Source organism: Alligator sinensis, unplaced genomic scaffold (assembly GCF_000455745.1).
Source record: "Alligator sinensis unplaced genomic scaffold, ASM45574v1 scaffold129_1, whole genome shotgun sequence".
NCBI classification, from domain to species: Eukaryota; Metazoa; Chordata; order Crocodylia; family Alligatoridae; genus Alligator; species Alligator sinensis.
This window is the reverse complement of record NW_005842303.1, coordinates 520,207-534,539: the sequence shown is the minus strand read 5'-3', so window position 1 is coordinate 534,539 and position 14,333 is coordinate 520,207. Positions and strand designations below refer to the sequence as shown.

At 43.8% G+C, this 14,333-nt stretch overlaps 2 protein-coding genes across 3 annotated transcripts in view; one reads left to right on the top strand and one right to left on the bottom strand.

Annotated features, from left to right (window-relative positions):
* Positions 1-3,430: 3,430 nt before the first annotated feature.
* On the bottom strand, positions 3,431-14,327 carry ZADH2 (zinc binding alcohol dehydrogenase domain containing 2). 2 transcript variants are annotated; one of them, XM_025209696.1, is made up of 2 exons: positions 11,774-12,830; positions 3,431-6,151 (listed from the first exon to the last, which is right to left on the bottom strand). In XM_025209696.1, the coding sequence occupies exons 1-2, from the start codon at positions 11,935-11,937 to the stop codon at positions 5,227-5,229; spliced, it is 1,089 nt and encodes a 362-aa protein (XP_025065481.1). In that variant the 5' UTR covers positions 11,938-12,830; the 3' UTR covers positions 3,431-5,226. The 2 variants fall into 2 exon arrangements, with proteins under 2 accessions (XP_025065481.1, XP_006028361.1); XM_006028299.3 differs by lacking the exon at positions 11,774-12,830 and adding an exon at positions 13,531-14,327 and having other exon boundaries at positions 4,240-6,151.
* The window catches only part of TSHZ1 (teashirt zinc finger homeobox 1), a 68,436-nt gene continuing 67,069 nt past the window's right edge, over positions 12,967-14,333 (top strand). Inside the window, exon 1 of the mRNA XM_025209690.1 lies at positions 12,967-13,089. The gene's annotated coding sequence lies outside the window, so the exon portion shown is untranslated. The remainder of the gene's footprint in view (positions 13,090-14,333) is intronic.

Below are 14,333 nucleotides of genomic sequence, written 5' to 3'. Positions count from 1 at the left end.
ACCCATCTACTATTTGTTATTTTTGCATGGGAGCAATGGAAAAAGAGTAGCAAGGAGGCAAAATATGTAAGAACAAAATAAGTGTTCTTCAAGAATTCCCTTCCCTCTTCCCCCACCAAAAAAACTCCCCCCCAAGCCTAACTATAATTAATTAGTGTAGTTCTTCTGTTTATCCACACACTATTAGTGCATTAGAGTTAACTAATGTACAAGCTCCCTCCTCACTGCCCTACCAATGACCTTTAGCCTGATGTGGAAGGAAGGCCACTCTCCCTAGAATTGAGAAGTAATTTATCCATCATGATTGTTCAATTCTGGCCTCCCTCTCTAAAACAGAGACTGACAATTGTGTTGAATTATGGATGGTTTATTTGTGGTATGTACAATGGTTTGTTAAGGAATTGTTGAGGCCATGAAACTCATTTCACTTAATGTTATCTACTGGACTTAAAAAATGATTGTACAAAAAAAAGAGACCACTTTCTGAATTGTGACCTCCATTCCCAACCCCTTTTCAAATATATTTCTGATGCTGTGCCCAAATTAAAAAATAGAATGGTTTGCTTAGCATAAATAAAAGCAGTACATAGTTTTCCATCCATAAAATGTTAAATTATTTTTTTTAGTTTGCTTTTATTTTACCTGGGATCTCCCCCTCCCTCCTGCATTTCTGGATTTAGCATATCCCCTCAAAACATAATAAATTTCTATTCTGTAGCTTAAGGGATCCATCAGTTAAAATGTTAGTCTTTCATCTTTATTACCCTCCCATTAAAATGAAAGAAACCGGGACTCACTTCAGTTTAGAAGAAGCAATTTAGTTGGTAATGTCCTTACTACTCAAGTCTTTACAAAGAGAGAAAGTGCATTATTGCTTATATTTCACACATCTATCTGCATAAGAAGCAACTAAACCTTTCAGACACATACTATGTTAAATTTAATAATATTCTTTGATTGGATTATTTTATTACAACATTTTTCCATTACCAGTCATTTCCTGTACACATTTACATTCATAAAACCTGCATTTTTTTTCTTTATTTGTGTGTGTATATGCATTATGAAGAAAGGCAAAGATTTTTCTGTTTTGCTACAGCTGTTTGATCTGAAAGGGGCAGATTAATAACTAACCACCACGTTGGACTAGGTTTTCTTGTACATTGCACCAGTAACCCTTTGCTATAATGAGGACACAAAGAGCCTCACATCAGGCTGCTCCTCTTCTTCATAACTCAAAAGCGTCACAGTGGCAATAGCCTCTAGTGCTATTTGTCTTTAGTGCAGTTGTGACACTTCGGCATGATCCATAATTTGGCAGCTATTTACCGTGACATTTCCCTTCAGTGCAGCCATAACATTCAGTGAAGCCATTATTTGGTTCCATTTACCATATAAATTGTATTGTTGTGCATGCATGCTAGCAGCTACATTAGGTACCTGAAAATGAGTAAATCTTGTAAAATAGATACTAACAGCCATTCAGTAGTGGAATTTCTTTACTCCTTAGATGAAAGGAAGAAAAAGATATAACATTTTCAAATACTGTTAGAAACTTTTCCCTGAGCAACTGTAATCATTTGTATTTACATGGTATGGCAGTTATATCTGGCCACCTATTAAAAAAAAAAAGCAAAAAAAAGCATATCCCACACTGCTGCCTGGTAGGAATCTAACTTAATTCAAAAAGGCATTAAGAAATTCCAGCATAGCAATTAAATAGGAAACATATCTGTAAAATGTGCTGATGGGTGTAGAGTGTGTACGTACGAGAGAGAGATTCAGAAGAAAAAGCATGTAACTAGCCCTTCATCACATTTCTTTGTTGTTTGCCATGGAAGTGTATGTGTGTGTGTTGGAAGGGGGAGCACTGCTATTACCCTCAACAAGCAATGTTAGATTCTGCCGTAGCAAATTCATTTGGAAAGGTAAAATTAGGATGTAGTGCCAGCAACCACATCTCAATGAGCTATTATTAATATTATTATTATTTAAATCCCTGCTCTCTACGTATAGTATACTTAGTACTTCCCAGGCAAATGTATTATTATTTTTAATCATTTAAGTCCCTACTGTGCACACAGCTTTTAATACACCTTTTCTGCAAGCATATTAAGTGTATTGTTATTAATCCCTTGCTGTGAGTCTACAGTATTTCTTTTCCTTCTGCGTTCAATGTCCTAGCATTATTTAAACCCTCACTGTGTGCATGCCATATACGTTTTCCTGTCCATCTAATATTTTAGTATTATTTAAATCCATCATAGCTCACTTATTCAAAATCAGCCTTATACATGCTGTAGCCATCTTATAATATGTGCTTTGAATGAAGTAGAAAAAGTTGTTTTCTTCTTCTTACACCTGAGAATTGTCACTGATTGCAACAGGAATAAGGTCATACATACGCTTCAGAAATACCTGCATTTCCCTCCCCAGATATTGTTGGTTTCTTCAATCATCTAAAGGAATCAGTAATAACTCTTAGCTTTATAGATCACTAACCATCCTGGATTCATTCATGGAAGAACAATCATGCATAACTTAAGATACCTCTTTAGCATAATGTAAGTGTTTGATGAATATGACAAACCAACTGCTATAGCCCAACTTAGAATCCAAAAATGCTTTTGCATCGCTAAATTGGGCATTCAACTTCTACATATAAAGAAGTTGAAATGTGGTAATAATGTTATACAGAGCATTAAAGTAATGATAAATGACCCCTTCCAAACCAACATTACAACTAAGAAAAATGTCACATTTGAACATACATGTAGAAAAGTGCTAAAGGTGTTTCTGTTCTCTCATTTTAGTTGTAGTAGTGGTGGAGCCTGGAATGACTGCATTACTGAAGGTTATTAAAACAAGTAACACATTCTGTGTTAAAGGAACACAGAATGTCCTGCAGATTTCATATTATCATATATAAAAGATGCTAGGACCTAACTTTTTGAATTAATAAAGGGGCCCCCAAATCTGTTGACTTACTTCTAATTGGTGTTTCTGACAGTTGGGCACTTACTTAAGTAACCAAATGTGGATTTTGTGCTCAACTCGAGGCATCTAATTTGAACAAATTTTCCCCCATGAGGTTTTCTTGCATGCCACAGACTTAACTTTGATTCTTATCTTGACTTTTGTAAGAACTGGTCTAAATTGGGCTTTTTCTCAGATATGTTTATTGTTCAAGGATGTCCCCTGTTTGAACATAAGGAAAGACAACATTCTACAAAATAAAACCGTTAATAATCTTTGATTGGGAAAGGATCTGGCAAAGTAGTGAGATTCTCTGCCTCCTAGCATCTGGTTGGACATCCCAAATGTAACATACTTTCCAATGACCAAAAAAAAATGCTTTACAGTAATATCATGTTTAACTAACTAACAAACAAGCCACTCCCCTGAACCCCTCCATCAAAAAAAAAAAAAAAAAGGAACAGCAAGATCCACATGACTTGGAAAATGTAAGAGAGACAAAATCTTTCCTGAATAGCCCAAAGCAGCATAATTGATACATATAGTCAAACATGGCAGAACAGGTATGATTCTTGGGCTGGGTACAAATCTGTTAAACAGCAATATCTGATGTACATCACATTGCAGTGGGAATACAATATGAGGTCAGAAATTGGAAAATGAATTCTATGTAGTCCCCATTTACATTAGAATTGCTGAAGTTCTTATTGCATATTACTTTTAATGAAGCTGCAACCTATGTGTACAGCCAGATCTGATTACTGCCCAAGATTAAAATTAACCCAGTATTTTTTTCCATGTAGTATGGCAATGTCCTATGATTGCTGGGTACCAGCAGGGTGCCTCGTTTTGTGCGCTCTAATTCCATTAAACTCAAAAATCTCAGACTTCAGTGGGTACAGCTGGCTCAGTCTCTAAAATTGTATATACTTACACTAAAAAGAGGTACAATAAGCATAGTTTAAAATATTTTAATTTTGAAAAACCTTACCACACCTAGGAAGTATTCACCTTATATGCATAAGTAGCAGTAGCTCTTAAACCAGCAATAACTTTCAAAACATTACAAACTTTTTAACTGCACCTATTGTGGAACCTGTTCCCCAGTTACAGTTTTATTTATACTTGACGTGTATGTTGAACTCAGTGAATTTCTAAAAAACTACCTGGTTATTTACTAAAAGGCCCACAAAGCAGCACTACTGAAAAAATAATACCATGGCTATGAGAAGCCATACCAAATATTAAGCATTAGCCAAGTATGCTACAATAAGCTGCACTACTATAGGAAAGCTAATCTACAAGAATTGTATCAGTATGAATAAATACTACACACATGGGGATATTTTTCTGGACTTTATTAAATCCTTAGTTTAGTACATGACCTCTGTACATGTGAACACAATTCAAAACTGTAGTGCAGTAAGCCTGCCTTGTGCATTAATGCGGAGAATAGAGCGTAAACAGTAATAATAACAAACATCAAGGCAAAACTATAAAATGAATGTTCCAAATTGTAACCAAAGACTTAAGTGAAAGCTGCAGAGTTATTTGTAAATTGTAACTTTGGAAGTAAAAGAAAAAAATTCATCTGTGGATTTTTTTTTCTATATTTCTGCCATGTTAGAACCAGAGGATACATTTTCCATAAATAACTGATTATGAAATATGACTCATGTGCACAATGTAACCCTAGTATTATTACCAGCTTTGCTACCCAAAACATTTAAATTATTATTTTTCACTGTTTTCTGGAAATATCATAAAATAACAAAACTTCTACAAGATGTGAATATATATATATTTACTTGTTTGCTGTAAACTAAAGACATTTTGATCATGGCCTGTCTCTTTCTTTCTGTTTAAATAATTTATATAACATGTTTCTAACTGGATTGTAAAATGTTATCAAACTGAAGAAAGACTGATTGGCTCAGCCTTTGCAACCAGACTTATTTTAACTGCTGAGAATAATGGTTGCCTCTAACATTAGACTGGGCAACACAGCCTGTAAAAAGTTACAGAATTGAACACAGGCACATTTAAGTTCTTGCCAGTGACACTGGTTTAATTTAGCTGGGTTTTTTTTGGTTTTTTAACAATCAAAACTTTTTATTAACACCCGAATGCTTTTTTTAATATAATATCCATTACCAAGGGTTTTTTTGTGTTAAATAAATTGTTTCTAGTAATTCTGGGGCACAACGTGCCCATTTTCTCTCTCTTTTGATTTATATCATTGTTCTGTTTTTACAGCTTACTGTTGACAGAGTGAGGTAATTCAACTACAATTTTTCCAATGTTTTTTCCCATGTACATATAATCTACAGCACGGAATACAGACTCCAAGCTAGTGAACTTGCCCTCTGGAGACAAGTTTCCAAGGTCCACCTCACAGACCAGTTCTCCATTTTCACACATCTTGAGCAAGTGTTTCAGAGCCATTGGGTATTCGGAAAGGTAATGGTTCAAAAAGAAACCCCGGATGCTGGCAGATTTCTTCAGCAGTTTTACTGGCAGCAATTCTGCTTTAATAGGCTGAAGGCCAGTAGGGGTTTGGTAGCCAGAGATAAACCCAATAACTATCAGACGCCCTTTGGTAGCCAAGGAGTTGACAGCCAAGTCAAACATCTTTCCACCAACAGATTCATACACTATATCCACGCCTTCTGGGTAGTCCTTCCTAAGAATTGCACCAACATTTTCAGTTTTATAGTTGATAGAATGGTCACAGCCAATGGATCTTAGAAAACCAGCCTTTTCATCGCTAGAGCAAGTTCCAATTACATGGCATTTTGCCTTCTTTGCAAGCTGCACAGCAAACTGGCCTGTTCCTCCAGCTGCTGCTGTGACCAAAACCTTCTTGCCTTCAGATAATTCTCCATGCTCCTTTAGACTGATGTACGCGGTAGTGCCGCTTACCATTAAAGTAAGAAACTCAGGTTTCACAGAGGGTAGAGGAACTGCATTTTTGGCAGGCACAACAGTATACTCAGCAAAAGACCCTGGTGACAGATACGCCACAGCTTGGCCCACTGTGTAACTGGCACTAGCACTCAGCCCTAAGGCAACCACATCACCAATACCTTCAAAACCTACATCAAATGGGGGTTTTACTGAAGTGTCATATCGACCAGCTGAGTAGTTTATGTCAGATGCATTAATGCCGACAAATCTAGGAGAAAACAAAAAATTGTTAACATGCTTTCCTTCTCAAATACTTTTGCCCTGTGAAAAATCTCCCCTTTTAATTTATGGTATAAGAAGTCGTAATGGTGCTTTTTCAAAAAAACTGATAGTTGGGAAAACTGTTTACATCATGCTACTTAAAAAGAAGTGAATATGTATTGATAAAAAAAGAATTTTTCCTCAGACTTTTTTATTTAACTGTTCTACTATTCTAGATAGCTCAAGTCTTTAAAAAGTATTGTATACACATCCATTTTAACTGGCAACCCCCACCCTACCCCCAAAATAAAAAATAATTCTGAATGAGGTGGAAGGACAAAAAATAACTGACCCCTTTACAAAAGATGTAAAAGCACCATGAAATAAAATATGTGTAAAGTGGTAAATATGTTGATTCTGACAACAAATTTACATTTCTGATTATAGTAATACTGTTAATGACTAATAATAATATTAACTATCGATGTCGTTTGCAAGGTCATGTTACTGCAGGCGAGTTTGTTTTTTTTTAAATGGATGGAGCCACTATAACAAATTTGCCTTTTGATGCAGTTAATGCCAACATGAAAATATTTTTCTGTATATAAATGACTCGCTGAGCTACAAAACAACCTTGTATAAAAGGACTGAAATTGTAAGATGGAGCATTTAATGTTTAGAAGCCCTGTTGACCTCTAACAGGTGAAAATGAATGCTGCATGTTTAGTAAAAAAAGGACACCGATCTATACTAAACTTGACTGGCACCAAAAGAGAAGTTTCATTATGGTATTCCACGCGAGGTATTTTACTAACATTTTTCCCCCCATGTTAAAGGCACTTGTAACAAAAATACCTTGATACACAAGGAGGAAGGAGGGGGGCAGGGAGGGGGGAGTTTTCTTATAACCAGGAAGTGTCAAGGAGAGGCTTACACAGGCAGCAGAAAAGCACCAGGATTTTTTTTTCCCTCCATGTGGAAGTGACAACCTAAAGATGTATTTGATGTCATGAGAAAAGCTGGAGAAGTACGCAAATGGTGCAGTATTAATTGTCATGCTTAGCCATACGGTCAAATGCTGTGTGCGGGTGTAAGGTGAAATCGCTTAGGCATACAGTAATGAGAAGTAAAAGCAAAAAAAACTTCAACCCCCCCCCAACCCCAACCAACAAAACTAAAAAAACCCCACAAAACCAAACCTCCACACCCCCAAGTGCTTTGCTTATTTGGATTTCTCACTTCTCCATGCTATGGAGGGTCTCAGACTTGCACTAAGGTTAAGCTTGTGTGTGATATATTAGTAGAGAGGGAGAGACAGCCCTATATAGGCACGAGCATCCAGCCAGGGAGGAAGGCTGAGTGTTGCTTTCCCCTCCTTCTGCCCTGACTTCAGCTCTCCTAACAAAGCAAGTCTCCCGGCTCTGTCCAGATGCGGGGGAGAGCCCTGCCACCCCCAGTGTCCCCGTCCCACTCTTTGAAGCCCCGGGGCCCGCGGCAGCAGCTCCCCAGGCCCAAGCGCGCCCGCAGGGCCCCGGGGAGCTGCGAGCAGGGAGCTGGGCTGGCTGCACGAGGCGCATTTCGCTTCGGCTGCCCCAGCTCGAACAAAGCAAGTCTCCCGGCTCTGTCCAGATGCGGGGGAGAGCCCTGCCACCCCCAGTGTCCCCGTCCCACTCTTTGAAGCCCCGGGGCCCGCGGCAGCAGCTCCCCAGGCCCAAGCGCGCCCGCAGGGCCCCGGGGAGCTGCGAGCAGGGAGCTGGGCTGGCTGCACGAGGCGCATTTCGCTTCGGCTGCCCCAGCTCGTCCCCGGGGCTCCGGGGGGCTGCCCAGCGCGGGGGCGAGCGGCAGCTCCCTCCTGGGGATGCAGTTGCACCTAGGGGGAGGGAAAAAAAATTAAAAAAAATAAATAATGATAATAAAAAGGGCTCCTTTCCCCTCTGCTGCCGGCGCCTTTACCCCCGGACGCTGCTGCGCGAGGCGCAGGGGCAGGGCTGCTCCCCGGCTTGCCCAGCCCGCGGCGCGCGGGGGAAAGGATGGCCGGGACCGCGGCACCTTGCGGGGCACGGCGGGCAGGTGCCCGGTGCGGGTCAGGGGGCGAGGCCGGCTGCCTCCGCCCTCCAGCCCTGGGCCTCTTCCAGCCCGCGGATGCCTTTGCCCTCGGTCGCGACCCGACGGGGGGATTTGGAGGCAGGCAGGGGCTCGGGGCAGGGAAGAAACGCTTCCTTCTCCCCCCGCGGTCCTTCCCCTCCCCTGTCTGCACCGGGGCGCCGGTCCTCAGCATATCTGCTGCTAGGAGGAAACAAAGCAACGTGCAAGTGCTGGCTAATGCGAGCCGGTGAGAATTGGTGTTCCCCACCCCCAGCCCCAAGCTGGGCTTCTTCAAAGCTGCCTCTGCCCTGCGAAACGATTCTCTCTGGACTGGTGGGACCATGATGATCATTAATCAATACGGGCTCCCGGGCTGCTAAAAGTACAACCCCCCCCACCACACACACACACACACCACACACACTGAACCCCTTCTTCTCACCCACTCCTAATTGCTAAACTCACGCTTCTGGGAGCAGACTAGGGGGTGGTTTTTATTACGAGCAATGGTGTTTCCCCCTTGACTCCCCGCGTGGGGAAATAATGAAACGTCTGAATTCGACCATATCATCTATCTCCCCCCACCCTTTTTTAACTTTAAACCCTGTCGTTCAAGGTGCTCTAAGGAGGCAGGCGGTATGGCCAGGCAGTTTTAGACGCTTTGATTTTTCTTTAAAAAAAAAAATCAAAAAAATCAGTAGGAATAAGTTCTAGCTCAGCTTGTAAACTTCTGTGTGAAAAGAGGTAGAGAGGTGACTTCGGGAGGGCAAGAAAGAAATGCCTGGAGTGTTAGCGGGGCTTTTTTTTTAAAGTGTGAGTGTGTGTGTGTTAGTGGGGTTTTAAATGTGTGTGCGTGTGTGTTAGTGTTTCTAATGTGCGTGTTAGTGAGGTTTTTTAATGTATGTGTACGTGTGTTAGTGGGGGGTTTTAATGCATGTGTGTTAGTAGGGTTTTTTAATGTGTGTGTGTTAGTGGGAGGTTAGTATGTGCGTGTGCTAATGAGGGGGGTTAATCTATGTGTGTTAGTGGGTTTTTTGGGGGGTGTACGTATGTTAGTGGGGGGTTTAATATGTGTACGTGTTGATGTTTTTAAAATGTGTGTACAGTTTTTTAATGTGTGTGTACATGTCTTAGTGGGGGGGTTTAGTATGTGTGTGATAGTGAGTGGGTTTAACATATGTGTGTGTTAGTGGGAGGTTTTAATATCTGGGTGTGTTAGTGAGGGAGTTTAATATATATGTGTGTGTTAGTGGATATTTTTAATGTGTGTGTGAGAGTGGGTTTTTTAATGTGTTAGTGTTTTTTTTCAGGTGTGTGTGGGGTTTAGTGCGTGTGTGTGCGTGTGCGCGCGCCTTCACGATCCTTCCGAAGTGACCCGCTTTCTCCATAACTTGCCGGTGTCCTCGCGTCAGCGCTGGTTCAGCTGCAGAGGCCCGGCGCTCAGTGAGTCTCAAAAGCTGAAGACCTGAGCAAAGGCACTAAATCGGGATTGGCTTCTCCCAAAATAATTGCAGGCGCTGAGTCACCCGCTGGATTTACACGGCAGGGCTGAACCCCCCTCGTGCTGTTTATTCTAAAAGCAGGACGAGCCTGCGGAGGGGAGGAAATGCTGCTTCTCGCCCCACAACACAAAGTAAGCGACCGAAATCCAGCAGAAGAGCCTCTCGTGCAGACAAAACAGAGTCGCCCAAAGCAGGAGCACGCTAGAAAGAAAGCAATCCTCAACCCAAACAGCAGAAATAATTCCCCGCTCCTCCTGTGCGCCACTAACTCCTGGTTCAAAATCTCTTCCCCCCGCCACCTTTCTCCTTTTTATTTCAATAAACTCCCCCCCCACCTCCTATTATCTTCTACCTCCACAGGAAATCGTTAAAAAAATATTTTGGAAACGAAATAACCCGTCACTCCTTTACAAAGAGCTCGAAACCAGCCCATAACTTAGGGAAATCATATCCCCCCCATCCCCTTTGGGTCATTCTTCTGTAATAAAACCGAAGCCCCTTCCCTCTCTTGCGAACAGGACCAATGCACATCAGAAGCAGAAATGGCTTCCTTAAGGGTTTTATTCGCTTTCCTCTCTCCTTCCCCCACCCCTCCACACAATCGAAATGATAAAGTTTATTGTTTTAAATCGATTCCTGGTTTAAAAGCATTTCTCTGTGAATAAAGGCTATGATGGATTTTTCTGCTAAGAACCAAGACACAGAAGGAAAGGTTCTTGGGTTATTTTTCCAGAGAGACAGAGAGAAAAAAAGGGGGGGTGGGGTGTAGAAAAAGTTCCACTTAATAGAAGGACAGCTTACTTATAAATAAATAAATACGTGGACTCAAATACCTCCCCCCTGCCATAGCTCCCTAAACCCCAAAGTAGATTTTACCGTGAATGAGGACTGTTTTGCATAAAAAGCTCAAAGCAATTAATACTGTTCATGGGCGTGACTGGGACTAAAATGAACAAATCTGGCAATGCACTCTGGAAATTCAAGGCATTTATTGTTATTGTTTTGCAGATCCTGGGTGTTTCTGGTTTTGGTTTTTTTTACCTATTATGAAATGTGGTTAAATAAAGCCGGGTCCCTTCGGGATGGCAAACAGCTTCCCAGAGTGGGAGAGCGAAAGGGGAAACACTCCGGGCTTGCTTCCTGCTGTACAGAAGCAGAGGTTGGCTATGCGAGACGTACAGTCCTGGGTGGGAAGCCCGGGTGTGTCTGAAAATCGCCAGACATCATAATAAATAACCTCGGGTCAACTGAACTTGTGAACTCTAAACTTACAGTGGATCCCCTTCTCCCACTTCCACCCCTTCCTAGAAAGTGATGGGTTCAGACACAGCAGCCGCCTGCCGGAGTGCCTGGACCAGCTCCTGCTTCCCTTCGGGTGACTTCCCCACCGTGGGGTGTGCCTGTCCTCCCAGCACCCAGGGAGCCCACCCAGGGACTGGGGAGGGGCGCGGGGGGATGAAAGAAGAGTTACAGGGAAAACAAAATAAATTACATTAATAAACCTTCACATTTCACAGGGAAAGGAGGAGGGAGGGAAGAGAGACGGCAAGGGGGTGTGGGGGAGGGGATGACACAACAACGACGTAGCAGTCTTATAACATCCAGCTCGCCTGCACTAAGACTTGCCACAGTTTTTGTAACTGTTTCCATTGCAAGTCAATCGGTCTCTTCCAATAAATAAACAAACACACTCTCATCTCATGAGTATTTCATGCCAGTACTGGCATTAGTGGGTGCAGAAAGTCGGTGTTTGAGGCTCCCCCCCGCCCACCCCTCCTGCAAAATAGCGGGTTAAAGTTTGTAGGAAGCTTTGCAGAGAAATGCATCGAGTCTCCCCCCCCCCCCCCTTTTGTGCATCGTACATGTTACACCCATTATGGAACCATACACAGCATGGAGATTGGATAGCGATAAGAGACTCAAAGAGTTAGTAAACTTCCAGTTTTGTTTTCATGCCTGGTAGTGTGCTTTATTAGGGGACGTCCTTACCGATTCAAGGAAGGGCAAGTTTGGGGTTATTTACTTATATTTTGGGGTCTGACCTGTTTTCTTCTGCAAGCCCCTGAAAGGGCTCTTCTCCCTTTTCCCCTCGACTGCACCAACCACACAATCTGCTCCAGGGCTTCCAGAGTTTCAGCTTCCCCACATGGCTAGGTAAACCTCTGACCTTTAAAAGCCCTACTTTTATCTTAAGGAACGATAACATCTAGGAGGGAGCCAATAAAAATAAATAGGTTTATAAAGTCTCTGGGAGAAAGGTACGTTTTGTCCTCGCAGCCCTCGCTTTATTGTGAGCTGATCAAGACGCTGAACGTACAGTACTATCGAGCGCACAATTTACTGCGTATTATGTTAAGCAAAATGTCACCGCCTGAGTCCCAGCGTGACCCTCTTTCAGTGTAAAAATAGCCAACAATTTAAGGATCGTACTTCACAGGCGAGACTAACAATAGTTATAAACTCCCTGAAAGGGTAGGGAGGCTCGTGCGGCGTTTAACAGCTTCAGGACACATCTGGAAGGCTCTCCTTTCCTGATGTTAGGTTTGGCAGCTGGGGGAGGAGGGGGAGAGGAGGATGGAGTGGTGCCGACACGGTGAAGGGTGACGGGGAAGGAGGGTAGCGGTGACACACTGAGATCCCTTTGCCTTCCTGTTGATTCACTCTTTACTAAGGGTTAGTGACGTGGAGGACCACACCACACACACACACACACACACAAAGAAAGAAAAGAAAAAAGAGGCAGCAGACAGAAGGGAAACATACACAAGGTTGTACACAGAACACCACACCCACCCCACATGCGTGCATGTGTGCAACACATACCGCTCCCCACCCAAGCCCAGGGCTACAGTAACGTGCCCAGGCATTGGTGTCACAAAGACATTGACATGGCGAAGATAAGGAGAGTGACACGTCCGTGGATGGCTGCACGGGCATGTAACGAGCACACAGACAGACAGAAACCTGGGAGGGACTTAGAAGTCATTTCCTGGTAGTTTCAGTCCTTCCTAGAAAAAAATCTCAAGGGGAAAACTTTCAGCTTGCAGATGCTGCTGCCCTTTCTCCAGCCTCGCAAAACGAGAAGTAAAACTGGGGGAAGAAGCTGCCTCCTTCCTTCTCCTGAGAGCGCCTGATATGTTTCATTGCATGGGCAAGGGGAAGCAAACCAACCCCCAAAGCAGCCCCCCCACAGAGACCCCCCTCCCCACACAGACACACACACACACGCAAGCACACGGTGGAGAGGGGGTGGGGAAGAAAGGACGGTGGCATCAGACGTTCAAAACAACAACAATAATACTAAAATTAAATTAACAGTCGCCAGATGGCAGCTGGTGCAACTTGATGGGATCACAAAGTGAGTGAGCATGTGTGTGTGTGTATCACAAAATGAGCGAGCATGTGAATCCGTGTGATTTCACAAAATGAGTATGCGTATGTGTGTGATCAAGAGTGATCATCTGTGTGTGTGATCCCAACACGAGTGAGCATGTGCGTGTGTGATATCAGAAAATGAGTACGTGTATGTGTGTGAGGTCAAGAGTGATCATGTGTGATCATCACAACACGAGTGAGCATGTGTGATCACAAAGTGAGCATGTGTGTGTGTGCAATCAAAGTGAGTGTATGTGATCAGAAAGTGAGTGAGCATGTGTGTATTTGCGATCACGAAGTGAGTGAGCATGTGGTGTGTGTGTGAGAGAGGCCCGCCGGGTGCGGGGAGCCGGGGGGAGCAGGCTTGGGGCGAGAAGGACCCGAGGCCAGGGCGAGGGGCGGCAGGGGAGGAGGAGGCTCTCACCTGTTCCTGACAAGGAGGTCTCCATCTCCCGGGAGTGGCACAGGCGAGTCTTGCCACAGGGTAACCGCGTCTCGGAAGTTTGAGCTCAGCTTTGTCACCACCAGCTTCTTCATGGAGCTGGGGATAGACGAGCCCTGGAAATCCAGAAAGTGACGGGAGTAGGACATGTCCAAGATGGGCCGAGGCCGCCCGCCAGCCACGCCGGACCAGGCGGGACGCAGCTGCTGCTCCCACCTCCAGCGACACCGGGCTCCCCAGCACCTCAGCACCGCGCAGCCTTTAGCACTCGCACCCATTCCCCGGCTCAGACCTCCTGCATGCCCCCTCGCTGCCCTCAGGAGGTTTCCAACTAGAGGAGGCTTCTTCAGGCAGCTTCCAAAACCCACCACCACCACCTCAGAGGCACAGGCAGAGCTCCTCTCTGCACATAGCTAGTGGGTATGTAAATAAAGTCTAATGGAGCAAGCTGCAGCCTGCCTGCGACTTCCCAACCCAGCCCCTCCACCACACGCCTGCACCAGAGGAAGCGGCGGCAGCACCAGCGAGATGATCCCCGGGAGCTGATCTTCCATTTCCCGTCACTAACGTGAAACAGGAGCAAAGTTCACCCTCTTAGCACAGTCCAGCCAGCAAAGCTGCTGCCGCAGCAAAAAGAAAAAAAAAAAAGAAAAAAAAGGAGCTGTGCATATGTTTGTGTGATCTGCAACACCTCTGCACAGTCCCACCGAGGCTAACCCCTATAGCTAAGGACGTCTTTCTTCCCGATGTGCAAAAGGCTAGATTTGCTGCTTTTAGCTTTTTTT

What these genes read in the sequence shown, in the direction of transcription:
- ZADH2 (XM_006028299.3), bottom strand. Translation starts at nt 13,826, where the DNA reads ATGGGTGCGAGTGCTAAAGGCTGCGCGGTGCTGAGGTGCTGGGGAGCC. An exon ending in GACCTCCTTGTCAGGAACAG is followed by an intron (nt 6,152 to 13,530) that starts GTGAGAGCCTCC and finishes GTTTTCTCCTAG; the next exon opens with ATTTGTCGGCATTAATGCAT.